Below are 23,861 nucleotides of genomic sequence, written 5' to 3' on the forward strand. Positions count from 1 at the left end.
GTGCTACAAAAAGGTACAAGGAGCTAACAGGTCCTAAGAGAACCTGAAGGGAACTGACAATGGTAGAAGGTGGTCAGGGATGCCTCTCTGAAAAAATTGTGTTTAAAATGAAACCTGAAGGGTCAGTAAGAATTCAGCAGGGGAAAAAGAAGTAGCAGAGGCTTCCCAAGAGAAGTGGCCACAGAAGAAGCAGTGTTAGTGTGAAGAATGGAAAGGACAGGAGCAGAAGTCCAGGTAAGAGACTTCAAGGGTTCGGACTAAGGTGGGTGTACAAAAACAGAGAGAAGTAGATAGATAACTGATTGCACATAGGAGAAAGTAAGAAAGTGAGAACTTTCAACGATAATGCCAGATTTTCAGCTTAGGCAACTAGGTGGATGGCTGTACCATTCACTGACCGAGGCTAGTGGGAAGACTGTGAGTTCAGTTTTGGACATGCTAAGTTTGAGATGTCTGTGAATTATTCTAGCTGTGAAGATAAGAAAACAAGTGGGCTCCCCTGGTAGTAGCTGGATTAAAGCCCCATTCCTATGGTTTCATTGTGGGACAAGAAATTAAACTTGGATGAAAATGAGATGAATGAAATGAGATGAAAATGAGGTCTTATTTCATTCTAACGTCAATAACAGGAGGAGATTCTCTGGTGATCCTTTTCCCCTGCTCCTCCACCCTGCTCATGCCCTCTTTCTTTCTCACTCTCTCAAATAAATAAAATCCTTAAAAAAAAAGTATATATAGCTCTCTTTCCTTTGACTCTTACAAGATGGGCATCTGAATGGCTTTTTTTTGGTCAACGCTTTACACTTTACTCGACATTCCACCCTACCCTTGTGATCAAAGTAAACAGTAAATTATAAACTTAGAGCTTTATAGATTATAAAAAGCTTTTTAACAGTTATGAGTCTTTTAGTTACTTAAAATATCATATATCAGATGTTTCATTTAGAATTGACTAACAAAACAGAATCTTTATATTTCATTTAAGTTGCTTAAAAAGGTATTGATCATATTTTCTTTCTAACAATCCCTAGGTTCACTACATTCTTAAGGATAAAATCTACTGACCAGAACATTAAATAGTCATGAATGCCAATATGCAGATTATCTCAAAGAGATCTGAAATGGGGTAGGGGGAGGCAGGGGAACTTCAGTTCCACTTGCAATTCTCTGCTTCAGAGAAAAAGAACTGATCTGAAGCAAATTTGTTAATGTTGAAATGTGTTAGTTCTAGGTATAGCATTAGTGTATTGTTTTATGATACTTCCCCCTCCCTTTTTTTTTTCATGAAAATCTCTCAATCAGTAATCAAAAGAGATATAAAGAAGCAATTAATTCAAAACAATTTCACTTGTCATTTACATTTATTTTCTATTATATTTGCATGACACTCATGGAATTTCTTTTTTTTTTTTTTAATTTAACAAAGTTCACTGCTTTGGAGGATTTAATTTCTGTATGAAATTAATGACCCTTTTTCAAAGCACCACTGTTGCTTGTTAAAGAAATGACTGAGGGGCGCCTGGGTGGCTCAGTGGTTTAAAGCCTCTGCCTTCGGCTCAGGTCATGACCCCAGGGTCCTGGGATCGAGCCCCACATCGGGCTCTCTGCTCAGTGGGAAGCCTGCTTCCTCCTCTCTCTCTGTCTGCCTCTCTGCCTACTTGTGATCTCTGTCTGTTAAATAAATTTAAAAAAAAAAAAAAAAAAAAAGGGACGCCTGGGTGGCTCAGTTGGTTAAGCAGCTGCCTTCAGCTCGGGTCATGATCCCAGCGTCCTGGGATCGGGTCCCACATCGGGCTCCTTGCTCATCAGGGAGCCTGCTTCTCCCTCTGCCTCTGCCTGCCATTCTGTCTGCCTGTGCTTGCTCTCTCTCCCTCTCTCTCTCTGACCAAAAAAAAAAAGACTGATATTATAGAAGGTGATGACTCGTTGGAGTAGGATTTTGCTAAAGGCAAGAAGAAAGCTTTATACCTTTAGGTGGGAATAAATTATAGCTTCATACAAGTGTACTTGCTAAAAAATCAGAGGAAATTAAGGGCAGTAAATCTATGACCCAAATGCAGACTGGTTTAATGGGATGTTTTTCAGAGATTTTCATGGAATGTCAGCAAATCCTTTTGGATCTGCAGCAATAACCAAAATGCTATGTGATGCTTAACTGTCAAAACACAAGCCTATGTGTTTATTCTTCATAGGAGACTCCGGCTGCCTACATAAAATAATCCCAGACGCAAGAAGAAAGAAAATAACAAAAACAGATTAAGGAAGCTGGTAACTGCTTTAAAGATGAATGCTTTACAGACCAAGGTTAAAACTATCATGGATGTCTCACTACTAATGCATTCAAATGACTAACAGAAAGGAAACACCCCAAGTGTGGCATTTTGTTCCAAACGACTATGGAATTGTACTGTAGTAAAAACCATTCTAATTTGTCACAGATGAATTTATACTTTGAAATATCTTCTAATTTAAGAAGTCGAGTGTTGTAATCTATTTACATTCTTATCTAGATTTCCATTGCCTCATTCACTCTTTTTTAAAAATATATATATATATTTTTTTAAGATTTTATTTATTTATTTGACAGACAGAGATCACAAGCAGGCGGAGAGGCAGGCAGAGAGAGAGGAGGAAGCAGGCTCCCCGCTGAGCAGAGAGCCCGATGCGGGGCTCGATCCCAGGACCCTGAGATCATGACCTGAGCCGAAGACAGCAGCTTAACCCACTGAGCCACCCAGGTGCCCCTAAAAATATATTTCTATTAATTTGCTGGCATAGCAGCTGATAAATTATTTTTCGTCATTGCTGTTTGCTGACTATTTTAGTCAGAAGCTTCCATGTACTCCTCCAAGTGTCATAAATATGACAAACAGTTGTGTTCTACTTAATATTTATGGTACAGTCTTCACCAAAGATGAGGCTAGGCCCCACAGTATTAACTTCCAGCAAAATGGCATCTCTGATTAAAGACATAACTACACTATGTTCTGTGAAGAATCAAAGTCAGAGTGCATTTGTACTTATTAGAAAAAGTACCACGCTACTACCTCTTTGTAGCAAACTCAGACTGGAATGAATTTACTGTGATACAGAAATACCACAAAAGGTCCAATGTGACCCATGTCATTTTGGTATAGGTCAAAACTAAGTTACATCATTTTTCTTTGAGGGAGGCAGCATGTAGATGCGGAAAAGTGAGCTACAGAGTAAAAATTATCTGGATCTAACCTGAGACTCCCTGTGTAATTCTGGGTTAGTAATCTCTGTAAAATATGAGAAAGAACTCTTAACAGGGGACATGTCAGCATGTATGTGAAGTAACGGACATGAGATACCTAGCAGGTATCTACTATCTATTAATTTCTTTCCCTTACAGTATCATATCATAATGGCATCTTTTAGCTCTACCTTTAAAATACTAAAAAAGAACTATACCTACCAGTGTCTCAGTCCACTTTTAATTATTTCTGTGCCTGGTATGCCTGATCTCTGATTTGCTCACTTTGGAGCACCATGATTTTTATAATCACAGAATTCCATTCATGGAATTACCCAAAATATTACCCAGGCGTCTAAGTGGGACCCTTCTTAAATAATCTGAAAACTATGACTATTTCTAAGACTCTCTAAAGGGACTTATAACCACCAATGGTAACTCACTGCATTAATTAAAATTCCTTATAAATAAATTCCTACTAATGTCTAAAAAATTCTTATGAATGTCTAAATGATGAATTCAATTTCCTTTTCCTCCTTACTTTGTGAATATGACACATTAAAAGCCCATCATACAACATTCCTTGAAATAAGAAAACTGTAACTGTGTTCCTTCTATCTGGCAACTCTCCAGGCAAACAAACAAATATTACCATTTATCAAATCATCTATGTATGAATTAATACGAACACAAACACAGCTTAATAGTAGGAAAAGAAAATGGGCTTTGAGGAATACATGCACCCAGATGTTCATAGAAGCACTATCTATAACAGCCAGATGATGGAAACAGCCCATGTGTTCATCAACTGACGAATGGATAAGGAAGTTTTTTTTTGGATAAGGAAGTTTTATATATACACACAATGGAATACTACTCAGCTATAAGAAAGAATTGAGAGCTTGCCATTTGCAATAACATGAATGGAGCTAGAGAGCATTATGCTAAGTGAAATAAGTCAGTCACAGAAAGACAAAAACCATATAATTTTACCCATTTGTGGAATTAAGAAACAAAATAAACATGCATAGGAGAAAAAAAAAGAGAGAGAAACCAAGAAACAGACTCTTAACTATAGAGAGCCAACTGATGGTTACCAGAGGGGAGGTGGGTGAAATAGGTGAGGGGGATTAAGGAGTGCAATGCACTTGTCATGAGCACTGGGTGATGTATTTAAGTACTAAATCACTGTATTGTACACTTGAAACCAATATTACACTGTATGTTAACTAACTGGAATTTAAATAAAAACTTTAAAAAAAGAAAATGGGCTTTGAGATTCCGTTATACACTTATCTGCCCTGGGGACTGTGGGAAAAGTGACTTAAGTTCTATGAGCTTCATTTTCCACATCTATAAAACGAGGACAATATTACTGATCTTAAAGAATTGTCTATTTAAAACATTCAATGAAATAAGGTAAACACTTTCATTCTTTTTTTTTTTTTTAAAGATTTTATTTATTTATTTGACAGAGAGCAATCACAAGTAGGCAGAGAGACAGGCAGAGAGAGGGGGAGGAAGCAGGCTCTCTGCCGAGCAGAGAGCCCGATGTGGGCCTTGATCCCAGGACTCTGAGATCATGACCTGAGCCAAAGGCAGAGGCTTAACCCACTGAGCCACCCAGGTGCCCAACAATGTCATTCTTAACAAAATAAAAAGAAGGTTAAAGATTAAAAAAAAAAAAAAATACATACCATGTTCACTGCATCTTGATCAAAAGGGTTCCATTCTATATTCTCAGGATAGTGGGCCAGCACTTTGGATTTGAATGTTCTTCTCAAAGGACTCTGGTCAAAATTTTCACCTAAAACAAATAATTAATTAGTTGATACCTAGAATTTTTTCAAAAGCATGTAGTAGTTTTATTTTTATTTTGTAGATATACTGACTGATAATGTTGAAATTGGATTCAATTTCTACCTCTAACAGTCTGAGTTGTAAAAATTCTCAGTGGACAACTGAAAAGGAGCTGTTAATAAAAGATCTGCATTTAAAACTTCAGAATCTGAATTTCAACATCTTGGCCAGACAACTATACTAAAAGATCTATTCAAATAATCTTTGTTATAACCTAATTATTGTCCTCATTTTAGTATGTGGGGATAAAAAAAACCTACTCGGAAACATCTAATTTATTAACAGAACATCCTGAATTGAGCACCTTGAATCATACTTCTGATCCTGAGATTCTGTACCTGGACAGACACAATGCTGCTGTGCTCACATGAGGCAATTCTGCTTGAGCTTCCACAGAAATCTAACAAATGTAACTCTATCCAGGCTTTTACAAGTAACAGAATTCACAGAATCAGAAACATCATTACTGAGTTGTCTAGTTTAGTAGACAACACCAAACCTATGAAAAGAAACAAGCTATTCTAAGCCAAATTTCTCACCTGTCAAAATTTGGGAAAGACAAAGGCAGACTATACTTTGATTATTACATATAAAAAAACCTCAATTATAGCTGTCAGCTCAGTTCTTTATCTCCTTGACCAAATTAATTCCCATAAAACCTGTTTCCCCCAAATGCCTGAGTTCCATAAAATATGTTAAAATGGATGGCTCTTAAATTCTCAATGCCAAAAAGTTGAGAATGAAGAATTAGAAGATGTTGGAATATCATTCTGTCTTGTGTTTTTTTCTATTTAAGTTCTAATTAAGTGTAAAACACAAACTATTAATATCAAGAGATAAACGCTACTTACCACTATTTGTAGAAGTAAAAATACCAAGTAATTTATAAATCATAATTGGGCATCTAGTTAGACTCAGTTTCCATTTTTGGTAAAAATATGAAAATATGGATATAAAACACCTTTTAGTGCGAAACTTAACAGATCACAAAAGGAGGGAAAACTTACACTCTAAAATCTTGTTGGAAACTGCAATATAAAATACACAGAAGCTTTCCTGAATAAAGGCACATAGTTTAAATAGATTAGCTGCAGCAACTAATGTACTGTTTCTAATTTAAGCCCTGGCTAATGATCATTTTCCTTTGGATATTTCTTACTTACCTAGGCAAATGTTTCACCTGTATCTTTCTACTCCATATTTCTATCTTCTAAGAGATAGATAGAGAGCTTTCACTTCTAGAAGAAAAACTGTCAAAAGCATCCCTGAGGACAGTTTATGAGTTTTGACAATATGCCTCTTGAGTAAGCTTACAAAGTCAATGGAAAAATGTGGAACTGTCCATGAGTCAGTGTGCCTGAAGAAAGAGTCAGGGTTCAGAATGCCCGACTTCATTCTTTAAGCTGACACTAGATTCTCAGGGAAACACTAAGAATTTTTAGATTATTCATTTCTTCATCAAAAAAAAAAAAAAAAAAGAAAGAAAAGAAAAAGACTAGAGGCACCTGGGTGGCTCAGTTGGTTAAGCGTCTGCCTTCAGCTCAGGTCATGATCTCAGGGTCCTGGGATCGAGCCCTACCTATGTTGGTCTCCCTGCTCAACAGTGAGTCTGCTACTCCCTCTCCCTCAGTGATCTCTCCTGCTCTCACTCTCTCTCAAATGGATAAATAAAATCTTAAAAAAAAAAAAAAAAAGACCACTTTTCACTTCACTTTAAGTCACAGAAAACACAAAACTTGGTTCTAAAGGTCTATGCTGCTGACTCTGCTACTGACACAGGAACAGGACACCCTCAGACAATATACAGCAAACAATAATGCCTCTCCACCCACCAACATATACCAGAAATGTTTATTTTTATCTAAGTATAAATAAAATGTGAAATACTATCATGGCAGAAGAAACAGCACATAACGCAAGATATAACTCCTTGCAACACTTACCTTTTTAAAATGACTTCCTGCCTGAGTTTGGTTAAAATAGTAACATTATCTTCATTCATATATCAAGTTATTTATGGGACAGAGGATAAATCAGAAAAGCCATGACAGTACCATTTTCAATATAACATTCTGTTAACTAAAGAACATAACACCCTCTTGAAGCACAATGGAATCACCCAGAAGACAGAGAAGGAAAACCACTCTTTTCAAAGAGAGAAAAATTTTTTATAAAAACAAGAAAATGGAAAGACTCATGAAACAGAAACACGAATCTAAGAAAAACAGAACCACCACCACTGCTGCCAACACACCACCTACTAGACTGCCAAGAAAGGGGGGCAAGAGGAAAGGTCATTGCTGTATATATAGCTGTCTTGGCAAATACTATTTTGATGTAAATTCATGGAAGAACCAATTATGTAGAAATTCTGATAACACTGTTAAGGATTTAGACATGAGTGGATATAGTTATCACTACTATTACCAAAGAAAAGAATTCTGATGATGCCTTTTGGAGATGAGAGGTGAGGGGAAAAACCTAGTCTTCTCCTTTTTGAACCCATGTTATAAATGAACTTGTAATTTAGAATTTACTGCTAGGACTTAGCAGGAGAAATGAAATCAGTCTAAGAATTTGGGTTCCCAGGAAACTGAAATGATACATAAGCATTCTTTACTCAACTTAAAATCCACCTCTTTAAACACTATCCTGAAATGAACAAAGATTATAAACTTGGGCAAATATTAATATCCCCCACTACAAATACATATAAACTTAATTCCAGGTAATACTGCCAAATAACCTGTTACTAAATTTAAGCTGCAATTCAGCCTTTCCTTAGAAGAAAATAGGATATATCTGCCAAGACAGCTTAAGACTAGTGAATAATTTTTTCAAGGCTTGAAGCAAATGAGGTCTTTACAAAAATTAAGATGCAGATGAGAGAAAAGAAATATAAAATAATACCTATTTTTGCCCAAACAAAGCTGAGGGGAAAAAACCAATTATGATGGGCTTGGGGTGATTTAAAATAATGATTTCTACACCTAAATTTTTATTTTATTTTTATTTTTACCTGAAGTCGTATTTGCAGCATCTTGGCTCTTGCCATGACGATCTGCTTCTAGCCATTGGTACAAAACTACATAATGTAACAGAAACAAAAAACTTTATAAACAATGAAACACAAACACAAAAGCAAAATGACTTTAAAGAATGGAAAATGAGAATAACAAATTAAACAAAAGTAATAAACATGAGACATTAACATCAATGGAATGTAGCTTAACACCAATAGTATGCAGCTTATAAGCTATTAGTAATAAGAAGGCATAAAGAATAGGTAATTGTATTTTAATGTAAGAAGTGAAATACTACTTAAACATCTGTACCAGTTATTCATATGGGAAAAAAGCACATATATTCTTCTCAATGATGATTTGAAGAGAAGTATCAGGAGAAAGCTAATGTTTCCATAGTCAAGTAAGATAGTAAGACAAAATGACCAATTTTAAAAATTACATCCCAACTTCTACACACCTATCAGAATGGCTTTAGTCCAAAAAAATGGACTACACCAAATGCTGACAAGTACATGAGGTGACAGTAACTCTTTCATTCATTCATTCATTCATTCATTCAACACAAGGAATCCAAATTGGTACAGCCACTTTGAAAGACAGCTTGGCAGTTTCTTACAAAGCTAAGCTCAGTCTTACCACAGGATCCCATAACTCTACTATAATCTGGGGGAAAACATCAGACAAATCCCAAGAGAAGCAACCTACAATATACCTGGTGAATACCTGCCAAACTATCATGGACATCAAAAAGAAGGGAAGTCTGAGAAGCAGTCACAGCCAAGAGGGGCCTAAAGAGATATGATATCGGAATATAACGTGGTATACTGGATGAGAGCCACCAACAGAAAAAAGGACTTCAAGTAAACACTTAGGAAACCTGAATAGGATATATTATAGACTTTAGTTAACAATTATGTATCAACTCATTTGTTAACTCTAACAAATGTACTATGGTAAGATGTTATGATAGGAAAAACTGTGTTTGTGTGGATGGGGGGGGTATGAGGTATACGGGAACGCTATTATCTTCTCAATTTTTCTAAAACCTGAAACTCCTCTAAAAATCAATTCTGTTTTAAAAAGCATTCCAGGGCACCTCAGTTGCTCAGTGGGTTAAGCCTCTGCCTTCAGCTTGGGTCATGGTCTCAGGGTTCTGGGATCGAGGCCCGCATCGGGCTCTCTGCTCAGCAGGGAGCCTGCTTCCCCCACTGTCCCCTGCCTGCCTCTCTCCCTACTTGTGATCTCTCTCTCTCGCTGTCAAATAAATAAATAAAATCTTTTAAATAAATAAATAAATAAATAAATAAATAAATAAATAGCGTTCCAATATGTAAGATAAGGACAAAATCATATTATACCCAATCTTGTAAATAATCTACCTTTTAGAAATCATTGTATGCAAACACAAACTGAAATAGGCTCTATACTGAGATTCCATTTAATCAACCTAATACCTTCATGTGTTATTAACTAGGAAGTATCAACTGTTGGAGGGAAGTTTACCACAGTAAGGACATAAGGAAATTCACACTAGTTCTCAACAGCTCTGCAGTTTTGAAGAGTATAAAAACTTCCGAATAGGTTACCCAACTGTCTACAACTTTTAGACATCCAATCTTCTCTTTATTTTTTTTAAAGATTTTATTTATTTATTTGACAGAGAGAGAGATTACAAGTAAGCAGAGAGGCAGGCAGAGAGAGGAGGAAGCAGGCTCCCTGCCGAGCAGAGAGCCCGATGTGGGGCTCGATCCCAGGACCCTGGGATCATGACCTGAGCCGAAGGCAGAGGCTTTAACCCACTGAGCCACCCAGGCGCCCCTCCAATCTTCTCTTTAAAGAGCTAAATAATGATGAGTAGGGTTCTAATAGCCAGGGAATCTTCCTATCTATACCTCAAAGGTCTGAATGATCTCAGGACAAAGGCTAAACTTCTACTCTGGGGGGATATGTGCCCACAGATATTCTAAGAGTTCTATATCCCAATCAGGGTTTGCAGAACCTATGTATACTCTCCCTTCACAAAACAACAACAAAGACAAAGAACTGGGGAAGTTAGCCTATGGAACTCCTGGATTGAAAGGAAAAAAGGAACTAAATGATCCACTATAAAAGGCCAAAGAAACCCTGAAATCACCAAGGAGGTTATTTGGATCTTTCCAGACAGCCAGATGGTATACTGACATTTACCATCAGGTACAGCTGGCCCAAAACAGACCTTGGAATAGCCCCCACACATACACCCAAGCAGTGTGCAAGGTCACTGCCTGAGAGTGCCCCAGTGGGCACTCAAGTCAGTATACTTCCCTCTAGGATACTGAACACTTTCGGGATGCAAAAAATTGTTATGACTGGGACTAGTAAGGAAGAATTTGAGAAGCAGACCTCACTCATTCGATATATACTATACATATTTTTTACCTTTCTAGTTTATAGGAATAACTACTCATTAGAGTACAAAAGTAGCAGAGTGGAGAAGTATTAGGCCATGACACAAAAATCTCCCCATCTGGAAAAAAGCAAGTATCAATTTTACAACTGACAATGAATATCACTCTCACAAAAACGAGATACAAAGTAGGGAAACTAATCCATTATCTGGTCTAACAATCCTATCTAGCTCTCATCTAAAGGTATTTTGCCCTGATTAAGGTAGAAACTCCTGGATGCATTTAGGGTATCACTAGGAATATTTACCAATAGTTCAATTACTTCACAAAGCTCCCGTTTCTTGTTTTACCAGAGAAAAAGAAAAAAAAGGAAAAAATATGAAAAAAAATATGAAAGCTAGTTCAGGTCAACTTACTTACTTTTACTTACTTACTTTTATAAGCAAAAATCTTTTTAGTAGATTTAGATATTCAATTATTTTATCCTTGTCTGCAGATTACCAAAGTCCAATAAACGATATCTAAATATTTCAGAGAATTTCCAGTGAAATAAGTGCATCTGCTTCATGTAAAGTTATAATGTGAATCACCATTTGGTCAAATTTGGATTTCAAAGCCCACTTTATAGCACATATATTTAAAAACATAATGTATAACTAAAAAAGAAATGTGACAGATATTTTTACCTAATATACTAGGTAGTTCTAGAAGGACTGAGCTCCAAAAATTTAACTCCCATAAAGCATCTAATATATGTTATAATACAGAGTCTGCTACTATGTTTGTAGAGGATGTTAGAATACCAAGAACACACCAGTTCTCACCGTGGCTGGGAGCATAAGATCTGGCTTTTTGGTGACTCCATACTTCCTCTCAGTTGGCACTGGGAGTTGGTACCCTCAAACTCCAAGCCACTGGTGAGAATTTCAATAGCCTGTGAGTGGGGTTCCAAATGGAGAAAGATTTGTGAGATGTGTGAACCTTGCAGCTATTTCTCAGCCTGAGTGGTCCCATTACCCCCTTTCTCTAAACCTACTTGCTCCTAGGGATCCAATGAGTTCCCTCCCTCGTTATCCATTTCCTTTGTGGCCTGTGTCTGACCTGGGTATTTTCTCCAGAAAACAAGGGCAGGGCTCACAACACTTCCCTATCTTCCTGTCCTGGAAGGATACCACAGAAGTCTAGATGTTGTTTTTTTTTTTTTTTTTAAGATTTTATTTATTTATTTATTTATTTATTTGTCAGAGAGAGAGAGGGAGAGCGAGCATAGGCAGAGAGAATGGCAGGCAGAGGCAGAGGGAGAAGCAGGCTCCCTGATGAGCAAGGAGCCCAATGTGGTACTCGATACCAGGACACCGGGATCATGACCTGAGCCGAAGGCAGCTGCTAAACCAACTGAGCCACCCAGGCGTCCCATTAGTCTAGATGTTTTAAAGAAAGCTTGCTGATAGGAATAATGAAAACAGATGGGAAGTTAAAAGGTAATCTCTTTTGTCCTGTCCTTTTTAAATTTTGTTCCTTTTCTCTTTAAAGGGGAAGTTCGTGCGCGCGCGCGCACAAACACACGTGCGCGCACAGAGATAATGGTGGACAGAAAACTTAGAATCAATAAATTTTTCTCAGTATTTTGATAAAGGCGAGAGGAGGAAATGAAGAACTATAAATGCTCCCTACGAAATCCATGCTGAGGCGAAGAAGAAGGGAGGATGTGGTGGTGAGATAATTTTTCTCCCTCCTATGTCTATCACTATAGGTCCAACTGTCTGTCTCCAAAGACCCCTGCCTGAATTGACATGAGCTAGAGTTGTAGAAGGAATACTGGACAACAGTGGATCCTGTAAGAGAGACTGACTAGGGAAAGGGAACCTGGGGCAGGGGGACCCCACATTTTGGTTAAAAAAAAAAAAATGAAGGTATACTTCCTGTGACACTCACAGAAATACATTTCCTACACATGACTTGTCTACATCACAGTGAGCTGTCCTCTTCAAAACAGATCCCCCAGGAGGCTGCATATTCATGATTCATTCTGACGATTCTATCACGATTTAAATAATCTCTGAGCAGGTTACATTTAAGGTGAGACCTGATGAAGTTAACAATAATCCTCACAAATAACACATGGTGCTTACTATACAGCAGGTGTTATTCTAAGTGTTCTACATATATTAAATAATTTCATCATCACAATTACTCTATAAAGTAGTTACTATTTTATCATTTTCCAAATGTAGAAACTGAGGCATAAAAAGGTTAAATAGCTTGCCCAAGGTCAGACAACTCTAAAATTCAAACTTACACAGTTTGGCTCCAGAGTATGCTCTCAATTCTACATAAGAGGTCATCTCAGAAAAGGGTATTTGGGGATGGGGAAACAGCAAGTGCAGAATCCCTGAGGCATCCATGAACTTGTCACCACAGAGAAGCAGCAAGGATGCCAGTACAGTGTATTTAAGTGAGGTGGTAGAAAATGAAGTCAGAGAGGTCACCATGGCCACATAAGACAGAGCCTTGTAGACCATGGTAAGCTCTTTCTTCAAGGGAAGTAACTGAAGTGTTTTAAACACTTGAACAAGCTTGAACAAGCTTACTCTGGCAGCTGCAAGAACAGACTGTAGAGGGTAAGAGAGAAAATGGAGAGACCAGTTAGGAGGCTTCTGTAATAATCTATGCAAGAGATGATCATGGTATGGATCAGGGAAACAGTGTCAGGGTAGTGAGAAGTGGTAAGATTCTAAATATATTTTGAAGACATAAGAGGTATTTGCTAACAAATTAGATGTGAGAGAAAGGAGTAGTCAAGGAGGAAATCATGGTACTACAGTTTCTAGTCTGAGCACCTGGATGCGTAGTGTAGTTACTTACTGAAATGAGAAACAAGGCACAAGGAGAGGGTTTTTGCTGGAGGGTTGGGAAGCTGGAATAAAAAAATTCACTTTGGGATACATTAAGTCTGTGATGCGTATTATATATCCATGTGAAATTTTTCAGCAAGCATTTAGAAATATGAATTTAAAAATCGGGGGGTGGGGTGCTGGGTGGCTCAGTTGGTTAAGGGTCTGCCTTCAGCTCAGGTCATGATCCAGGGTCCTGGGATGGAGCCTGCATCTCCTTCTGCCTACTGCTCCCTCTGCTTGCGCGCGCTCTCTCTCTAATAGATAAATAAAATCTTTAAAAAAATAATAATAAAAAGAAAAAAGGAATATATCATTAAAAAAAATAAAATTCAGGGGAAGTTAGAAAATTCAGCATCAAATAGATGGTATTTAACATCACAGGGCTGGATAAGATCACCGAGGAAATGAATGTAGATGAAGAGAGAAAGGCCTGGGTCAGGTTCCTGGGAGGCTCAAGTATAAACATTAAGAGGATAGGAAGAGAAATAAAAACAGGCAAAAAAGTAAATGAAAAGTGCAATCAGTGAGGAAAGAGAAAGACCAGAAGCATGGGCAGCATGGAACCCAAGTAAAGAAAATGTTTTTAACAAGGAGAGCTGACAACATGGAAGTCGCTGGTGACCATGAAGAGATGTCTATGGAGTGGTAGGGGTGAAAAGCTGTCTGGAGTTGTTCCAAGAAAGAATGAAAAGAGAGGAAGTAAGGCAGAGAGTATAAATAACCCTTTGGCAAGTTTTGCTGGAAAGACGAGAAATGGATTATATTGGAGGAGAATATGGAAGGGAAAGGTTTTTGTTTTGTTTTTTGAAGAAAAGAGGTATTAAACTCATTCAAATAATATATCCAGAATGCCTACACTGTACCAGGCACAGTGACTAATACTGTGGCTAGGATTAGTGCAGTCCAGTCCCTCTGAGGATTTCACATTCTCCTCTTCTGCCTTCCCACGGCTTCCACAGAGAGCTGACTTTGCCCATTCCATATGCTATGCATGGCTGATACAGATTGTACTCCCCAGGTAACCACTCTTTCTATCCCTAGCACACAGTTTACCTACTCTATCCTTGTAAGGCTGTATGCATGACACTGAACCACTAGAAACTACATTCTCTCCATTACATTCTCCCCTCCTCTGGTACTCCTAAAAATGGTCCCAAACTATTCTCATTTGGATAAGCCACGCCAATCATCTCAGCACCACTGTTCAGCTATAACTGATTCTGGATCTGTGACAGATTGCAGGTGCTTACCAACATCCATGTTCTTTCCCTTCCAATATCCTTGCATCTGGGTGAGGGCCAAAGCACTAGTTCTTCCCAATGAAATATGAGCTGAACTGACGTGTGTCACTTCCAGGCTGAGGCACATACCTGTCTGTTCTCTGCCATCCATCAACTAAATGCAAATGGAATGGGACCATAAAAAGACAGGAAGGTCAGACAAGGGAAGAAAACCTGGGTCACCTAATGCCTCAAAATAGAGCCCCTCCCACCCTGGCCTATATTAGATTAAACAACAGATGAGAAATAAAATTCTACCATCTCAAGCCACTGATAGTTTGGGTTATTGTTAGAGCAGTTAACTATTTATGTGTTTCTGATTACCCTACTTTTTATTTGTGTTCTCTTTTCTTGACCTTCTCACCATGATACTAGTCCCTGACTGTATTTTGCCTTCTATTCCTTGGTAAGTTTCTAGATTGCTCTTTACTATGCTCCTATAAATAAATAAGTCAGTTCTTTAAATATGGTACAGAATTTGACCATTTTTTTAAAGATTTTATTTTTATTTATTTATTTATTTATTTGACAGATAGAGATCACAGGTAGGCAGCGAGACAGGCAGAGAGAGAGAGAGGAGGAAGCAGGCTCCCTGCTGAGCAGAGAACCCGATGTGGGGCTCGATCCCAGGACCCTGGGATCATGACCTGAGCCGAAGGCAGAGGCTTTAACCCACTGAGCCACCCAGGCGCTGCCTTGACCATTTTTTTTTAATGGATGCTCTCCACCCTTCATAAAAGCAGCTGTATACCCACTACTGGGCTGTTAATTAAGGCTATAGGTTTTAACCCATGATGGGCCTGTTAGGCATTCCAAAAACATAACTTCTAAATCCAGTTAGCAATCTTGCAGGTCTAAGTAGCTGGTCATAAAGGGAATCAAGCAAAAGAAGCTGGGATCTCTGAAAATTCATAGACCCTACTGAGAAGGAATCATCAATAAGAAACTATGAACCCTGGTAATCTTAAAAGTCTGTTTTAAGATATTAATAAAAGTACATCAACATCAATCTAGTAAGTTTTGAATTTCTAAGAAATTCACAATATATTTCATTCTTGATCATACTAAAATTAAAGAGCCATACTGTATTTAGCTAACACTAAAATATACTTTAATTACTTTAGTTTATTCACTGGAAACCAAGCGTATACAACACAGTTATTGTTTCAACCCCAAGTGGAGGTACCTGCATTTAACTCTGTCACTTATCACCTGGAGGTGGGACAGATGTCACTCGTTAAAGGGCACAGACCCCAATGGGACTGCCCTGAACTTCAGAGGTCCCCAGCCCACCAGCTCTTCTGACATGCTGGCTATACATCTGGGAGCTTCCATGACTATCAGGTTTGATAATTCACTAGAACAGCTCATGGAACTCAGGAAAGCACTATTACTTCTGACTGCGGTTTCATTACAAGAGCTACAGATCGGGAGGACCAGACAAAAGCACACACAGGGTGAGGTCTGGAAGGGAATGTAGTGCTTTCCTACTCTCTCCTGTGGAATCAGGGTGTGTCACTTGCCACCACCATACACATATACAATGTGTTTATCAACCAAGAAGCTCCACTAACCTTTGGTATCTAGAGCTGGTTTTTGTTTTAAAGATTTATTTATTTACTTTAGGTTGGGGAGGGGTGAGGGAGAGAAAGAGTCCCAAGCAGTCAGTGCAGAGTCCGACGTAGGGCTCCATCTCATGACCCCGAGATCATGACCTGAGCCGAAACCAAAAGTCAGAGGCTTAACTTACTGCACCACCCAGGAGCCTCTGATATGTAGAGTTTTTAATGGGGTTCACTATATCCACAGGACTGATTTGATCACTGGCCATGTGACTGAACTCAAATCTCTATAACCTCTTCCCTTCCCTAGAGGCCTGGCTGACCCTCTGGTAACCAGCCCCTATCCTGAAGCTATCTAGAGGCTCATCTTTACTACAATAGGGTAACACTCCTATTACTTAAGAAATCACCACGGTTCTAGAAGTTCTGTGCCAGGACTGGCACAGAGACCACACAAATTCGTATCAGGCACTATGCATTCTACCACCAAGCACAGAACATAGTACCAGATTATTTACTTGCAAAAATAACCTTAGCAATGAATTCAAGATGAACAGTCCTCTGATAATGAGAAATAAACAAAGCACTTGGCTTCTAAGCCATGCTTTACATCCTATCCCTTTTCTAGTAAAATGTGAAACAAGAAAAACTTTTAAAAAGTCATTGAAGTATTGTAACTGATTTTATAAAACCCTCTAAGAGGAAAGGGTCTATAATTTTTCGGTAAATAGTAAGTACCATGTGTTTATCAGTGCTTAGTAAATGATTTTAGTTTTCTGAAAAATGTAACAGCGATTTTCAAATAATAAGCATAGCCAAGAAAACAAGGTTCTAGTTCTAGTTGAAATACCCTGGGTTCTCTAGTAGCTTAGGGCAAATCATACATTCTTTGAGCAAAGGTTTCCTCATACATAAAAATAGAGATTACATAATAACATGTTAGTATTATTAGAGATCTATCTTATATGAGGATCATTTATGCAATGTATTTCTGGGAAAGCATATTAATGTTATTATTTGATGCTACATGTTATACAGTATAAGGCAAATCTTCCTTATTGCTAAAAACTTAATCTCTGCTAAAATGAAACAAGAGAGCTACCCTTTGCCTTCAGGAACAAAAGAAAGGCACCTGCCATTAAAATATTCATAGCTGACAAGTTAACACTATAGCGCTAGATTTCTAAGATGATTCAAACTGAAACAGTTCTGCTGTATGACTCAAAGAAGCAGTTATTTGCTCAGAGCTAACACAGACTTTTCCCTTCATTACTTTTTGCTGCCAATACTCTCACCAAAAAAACAGAAAACAAAAAACAAAACAAAAAAAATTTATAAGGAGTCAGAAACAAGTAACTCAGTTTAGTTTACACAGGGATACCAAGGGACATATACAAGAATGCCACTTTTTCCCTCTTACCCTCTTCAACAAAATAAAACAAAAAACCTGCATAAGAAATCAACAAAGTTCTCTAAATAAAAGATATAAATCACAACGTAGGAATACACAAGGGATACATGTGTTTTACTAATGCTCCCCTACCTCTGGTCTATGGAATTATCATAATATGAGCAAAATAGAGCAAAAAATGTTAGTAAGATTCACCAAGAAAGAAACTCTTCCTTTAAGAATCAAACAGAAGCATTATTATTCCAACAATCACCTGAAGTTTTTTGCGGCTGATGTAACTGCTGCTAAGCAAAAGTGACCTCTGAGTTGGTTCATCAGTACGCACTTTTATCCGAAGGCCCTCCCCTAATATGCTGTTAGGTAGAACATTCAGGCTTTAAAATGAACTGCATGGATTCCAGTTCTTTTTTTTTTTTTTTTAAAGATTTTATTTATTTATTTGAGAGAGAGACAGTGAGAGAGAGCATGAGCTGGGAGAAGGTCAGAGGGAGAAGCAGACTCCCCATGGAGCTGGGAGCCTGATGTGGGACTCGATCCCAGGATTCCGGGATCATGACCTGAGCCGAAGGCAGTCGTCCAACCAACTGAGCCACCCAGGCGTCCCTGGATTCCAGTTCTTAAATGGAATTGGGGGATAGCACAGACCTATAAAATCATGGTCCATGTATTCTCGGAGGAAGACAATGGGACCTGTCAAATGATTAGGAAGGAACTTCCCAGTTCCACACGAGGCTATGATTCCCAGAGTTACTATCTAGCCTATTTTAAAGAAAAAAGTCATGTCACCTATGGTAGGGGGGAAAAACATTTTAACCACTTTCTCAAGTTTTCAAAATTAACAGAAAACCAAAACCAAGGATTAAAAATGGGAGGGGAGAGTAGAATTTCTCTCTTATAGGAAAAACAAAGTCTTCCTTCCTCCCGCCGTAAGACAAACACAGAAGAAAACCCTCAAGATGATCTCAAAGCCCTGAGTTATTAAGATTTTTTTTTCTTTTTTTTTTTTTTTTTAATTTGACAGAGAGAGATCACAAGTAGACAGAGAGGCAGGCAGAGAGAAAGAGAGAGAGGGAAGCAGGCTCCCTGCCAAGCAGAGAGCCCGATGCGGGACTCGATCCCAGGACCCTGAGATCATGACCTGAGCCGAAGGCAGCGGCTTAAACCACTGAGCCACCCAGGCGCCCCTGAGTTATTTTTTAAATTTTATTTTTAATTTTATTTTTTTAAAAGAAGGGTTAACACTAAAAGTAATCCCATCAAAAGGGATTCAAATTTACTGTTTTCACTCTAGTGCTCAGAGTATTATCTGGTACTTAGCCAGGATCTTTGATTAGAAGTCATGCTAGATTTCTAGATTTTAGATTCTGGACTTCTCCCCTCCCCCCACCTGAATCCATCTCCTTTCCTTCCATATTCAGATAGTCACTATATTTTGCAATTTATACTTCCTTAATATCCCTCCAAATCAGCCTTTCCTTTCTATTTTAATTGCTACACTGTTAACTGAGCCTCAAGCCAGACTCAGAATATTGCTCCAGCTTCCTAACTTGTTTCCCTGCCGTACACTGTACATTAAACTCCCCTTCTAATTCATATCTCATTGTCTCTTTTCTCTCTGCCCCTCTCTTTTTCTTTCACTCAAGTATTTTTGAAGCTCTATGAGCCAAGGCACTATTCTAGGCTCTTGAGATAGAATAGCAGACTGCACTCTTCAAAAATAGCCACAACAATATCTCCTGTCCTACATGAGCTTTTGAAATTCCATCAGAAAGTACAGTCCCGGGGCGTCTGGGTGACTCAGTGGGTTAAGGCCTCTGCCTTCGCCTCAGGTCATGATCCCAGGGTCCTGGGATGGCGCCCCCACTGAGCGGAGAGCGGCAGAAAACTTCAGGTGATTGTTGGAATAATAATGCTTCTATTCGATTCTGCTCCCCCCACCCCCAACTGCCTGCCTCTCTGTCTACTTGTGATCTCTGTCAAATAAATAAATAAAAATCTTTAAAAAAAAGAAAGAGAGAGAGAAAGAAAGAAAGAAAGTACAGTCCCTGTCCTGGGTCCTTAAACCCGGAAAGTCCTTGAGCAGATGGCTTCCATGGCTCAGTCATAAATAGGGCCACACATTTCCACCTTGCTCTCTTGGAACAAAGGCCCTTCGAGCATAGCTACAGTGCTGTCAGAAAGCCCATCCATCCTCTGGAGAAGCCCATAAGGACAGAAACTGAGGGTCTTAGCCCACAAGGCAGACTGAGGTCCCAGCCAATAGTAAGCAATACAGCCTGCCTGCCAGCGAGGGAGTAAGCCACATTGAAGTTGGTCCTCTGGACCCCTGTCAAACTACTCATCTTATGTCAACAACGCAGAGACAAATTGGTCTCACCACACTCTGCCCAAATTGCAGAACTGTGAGCTAAATAAATGACTGTGCTTTAACCTGGTAATTCTGAGGTAGTTTGGTAGCAACAATAAATAACTGGAACAAACAGTGGAACAGAAAGGCAAAAAATCCTTGCCTTCATGGAGTTTACCTCAGAGGAGACAAATAATAAATATAAATTATATAGTATGTTGGAAGATAAAAAGTGCAATGGAAAGTTAAAAAAGAATAGAGGAAGGAAGGTCAGCAGTACAGGGCATAGGTTGCAATATTACACAGGAAGGTCAGAGTGGGTCTCTCACTGAGAAAGTGATGTCTGAGCAAAAATTTGAAAGAGATAGGGGAATTTATCTTATCTCCTCAGAAAATCAAAGTGAACTAAGGCACCAATCTTAAAATTTAGTCCCCTGTCACCTAGAGTCCAGTTTCTGGAAACAGCACTTGAGTACCACACCATGATCCAGCCCTCCATTTCCAGCTCCAATCTCTGAAACTCCCCTGCTCTCTACACACCCTGTACTTGAGCCATGCCAGATAACCTGCAGCTCCCTTTTAAGTACCGTGCTCTCTGGGTCTTTACAAGGATGTATCCTTTGCAAGGATCCAGGATGTATTCCTTCCTAGATAAAAATAATAGTTTTTTTTTTTTTTAAATATTTATTTGTTTGAGAGAGAGAGGGAGCAAGTGCCCGTTGTATGAACACACGAGTGGGAGGGGTAGAGGGAGAGGGAGAGAGAATCCCAATCTGAGTGTGGAGCCCAACATGGGGCTTGATCTCATGACCCCGAGATCACAACCTGACCCAAAACCAAGAGTTGGATGCTCAACCAACAGTGCCACACAGCCTCCCCCACCTTTTAAAGAAATAAGTTTTCTACTATTCCCTTAATAAATTCTGACAAACTTGGTGACTTTAAAATAACTCCTACATTTATTATCTCATAGTTTCTGTGGGTCCGAAGTCTGGGCATTGAGTGGCTCTGCTGGTTCCTTTGTTCCAGGTCTCACAGTACTGAAACTATCCTGTTTTTAAGGACTTCCTTCCTTCCTGGAGGCTCTGGGGAAGAATCCTTTCCAAGTTCACCCAGGCTGTTGGCAGAATTCAGTTCCCTGAAGTTACAGGGCTAAGGTCCTTATTCCCTTGTTAGCTATCAGCAAGGCTGCCCCTTGCACCTACTCTCAGGGAGTAGTCTGACATCTCAGGCAGACATGTAGCCCTGACATCTCTGAACTGGCAAGGGCACAATGAACTCTTCTCATCCTTGGAATCCTCTGAGTGCCTTTCTGCCAAATCTCTTCTGCCAAATCTGAGTTTCTCTTGTAAGGATTCATGGGATCACACTGGGGAAACCTGGATAATCCAACCTACTCTATTTCATGGTTGGCTAACAGCACTACCTATATTGGTTTGACTAAATAGACAGGAGACAGGAATCTTGGGGGAACATTTTTAGAATTCTGCCTACTACACAGCTCCCTCCTTGTCTGCCTGCTAGGCTCCTACATGTCTTTAAGATTCTTCTTAGAAGAAACTTTGGGAAAACTTTCTTAACAGTACAAGGAAAAGTAAGGAGTTTCTTCTATAACACAACTTAAAATCCACAAATTAGAATGATAATTTTTATGGCCTGACTTTTTAAAATTCCATGAGCTTAATTTTTAAATGAACCACTGCTGTACAAACACTGTACTAAATATTTATTAGCTGATGTGTTAAAATAAAAATATTCCTTGATGGTAAAGATCAGGACAAAGCACTTCTCCTTTTCTTGGTTAGCATACATGAATGAATATAATGTTCTCCCCTCCACATTTTTGAAAAAGGAAATAGTACTGTTAAGTTTTTGGAACTGTGTTCTCATAATTCCTATACATATTGCTATCTACTTACCATATCATATTAAAACTGTTAAATTTTATCTTCTCCTTTAGATTTTAAGCTCTTCAACATATTCTTCATCCTTACATTCTTACACATGTTCAATAAAGTTTGTTAAATAAGTGGAAAAATGAATGTAAACTGTACTCTCTGGTCTGAATCATATATTCCAGAGTTTGTAAGACTTAAAGTACTAGTACCTGTGAAAACGATATAACACTTTATAGTGCACTTTGTGAAAACTGAAATGCAATTTAAGAAACAAAATTCGCCCAATTTCTTTAGAATATTTTATTTCTTTTTCAATTCATATTACTTGTAAATTAGAACCTGATACCTACCTTATTTCAAGAAAAGAACATAAAAACATGATTACTGTATGACTGCTGTGGTATCACTTGATCAGAATTTTATTATTCTCTTTGAATCTTAGATTTCATGGCTAACTTTTTTAAAAGTAAACTTTAGTTTTTAGAATGGTTTTAAGACCATAATACATTATATGTTAATAAAAATTAAAAAAAAAAAAAAAAAAAAAAAGAATAGTTTTAGGACCTACAGAAAAACTGGGAAGATAGTTCAGAGTGTTTCTATATCCCCAACAAGCAGTACTCCCTATTAGTAACATACCACATTAGAATAGTACATTTGTGGGGTGCCTGGGTGGCTCAGTCAGGTTAAGTGTCTGACTCTTGATCTCAGCTTAGGTCTTGATCTCAGAGTCATGAGGTCAAGCCCCAAGTTGGGCTCCATGCTGGGTGTAGAGCCTACTTAAAACAAAAAAAGTACATCTGTTACAATTAATGAAATAGTATTTTTTTTAAAGATTTTATTTATTTATTTGACAGAGACAGATCACAAGTCAACAGGCAGGCAGAGAGAGAGGGGGAAGCAGGCTCCCCGCGGAGCAGAGAGGCCGTGGGGCTCGATCCCAGGACCCTAGGATCATGACCCGAGCTGAAGGCAGAGGCTTTAACCCACCGAGCCACCCAGGCGCCCCTGAAATAGTATTTATACATTATTATTACTAAAGTATATACTTTAGTCTAATTTCCTGAGTTTTTACCTCAGGTCCTTTTTTCATTCCGGAATCCCATCCAAAACACCACGCTCTATTCAGCCATGTCTCCCTAAGCTCTTCCTGGCTGTGACAGTTTCTCTGACTTTCCTTGTTTTAGATGACACCTGACAGTTTTTGGGTTTGTTTTCTAATGTCGGACCTTATTTATTTCTTCTTAGAAAATCTCATTTTTGACTGGACTTACTTAGAGGTAGAAGCCTTCAGAGAGGACAGCCTCCATCTCTTGGCCATCTGTTCCTGGCATTTTTCTTAGGCCTCCTTCATTCTCTTGGCGAAAGTTTAGCCTATTCTGCAGCCTCTTCCTTATTTTTCTTAGTATACGGTTTCTTCAGAACAATATGCTGACATTTGTGTTGGAGGATATGTGAAGTAACAAGACACTGAATCTTGGGTGCTTCGGTTCTAGGTTTTTTTCCCTTCTTTGTTAGGGACTTTCTCACAACATACCGGTAGACATAATCTTCTTTAGAAAAGTTTGCAGACTCTGTTAGCTCTTTTGGGCCCGAGGTGACAAGTTACAGTAGTATCAGTGAGTCCAGAAATATCCTTCTCCCCCTTTTTTAAAATGACCAAGCTGAGAACACTGAGACTCGCATCCACAATGCAACCCCGAACAGATTTGTGGCTTTCTTTCTCTATCCTCCTTGGTCTGTAGCAGAAATGCCCCTCACTCAGCGGCGGTGGACATGGTCATGGGTCAAGACATCCTGCTTCATGTGGAAGCCTTGTTTGTCATTGCCACCAGTTATGTGGACCACAAAACCCTTCCACTTCTTCACTCAGAGCAACAGCAGCAACTTCTGTGGCCATATGCTTCTCATAAAAGGTATGAAGTTTGTATTCAATGTCCACTTCAGTAAGTTTCTGGGAGCCAGTAGCTTCATTC

General features: G+C 38.7%; 1 protein-coding gene across 6 annotated transcripts in view; it reads right to left on the minus strand.

Moving 5' to 3' along the window:
- DENND5B (DENN domain containing 5B) overlaps positions 1-23,861 on the minus strand; it is a 203,166-nt gene that overhangs the window by 114,073 nt on the left and 65,232 nt on the right. For 4 of the 6 annotated variants that reach the window (XM_047740601.1, XM_047740603.1, XM_047740604.1 and 1 more), the window contains exons 2-3: positions 8,097-8,162; positions 4,915-5,024 (exon numbers count right to left, since the gene is read on the minus strand). In XM_047740601.1, the coding sequence (XP_047596557.1) occupies positions 4,915-5,024; positions 8,097-8,162 (176 nt within the window). The remainder of the gene's footprint in view (positions 1-4,914; positions 5,025-8,096; positions 8,163-23,861) is intronic. The other 2 variants (XM_047740602.1, XM_047740606.1) reach the window with 1 other exon arrangement.

The sequence above is a fragment of the Lutra lutra genome, chromosome 8 (assembly GCF_902655055.1).
Source record: "Lutra lutra chromosome 8, mLutLut1.2, whole genome shotgun sequence".
Lineage (NCBI taxonomy): Eukaryota > Metazoa > Chordata > Mammalia > Carnivora > Mustelidae > Lutra > Lutra lutra.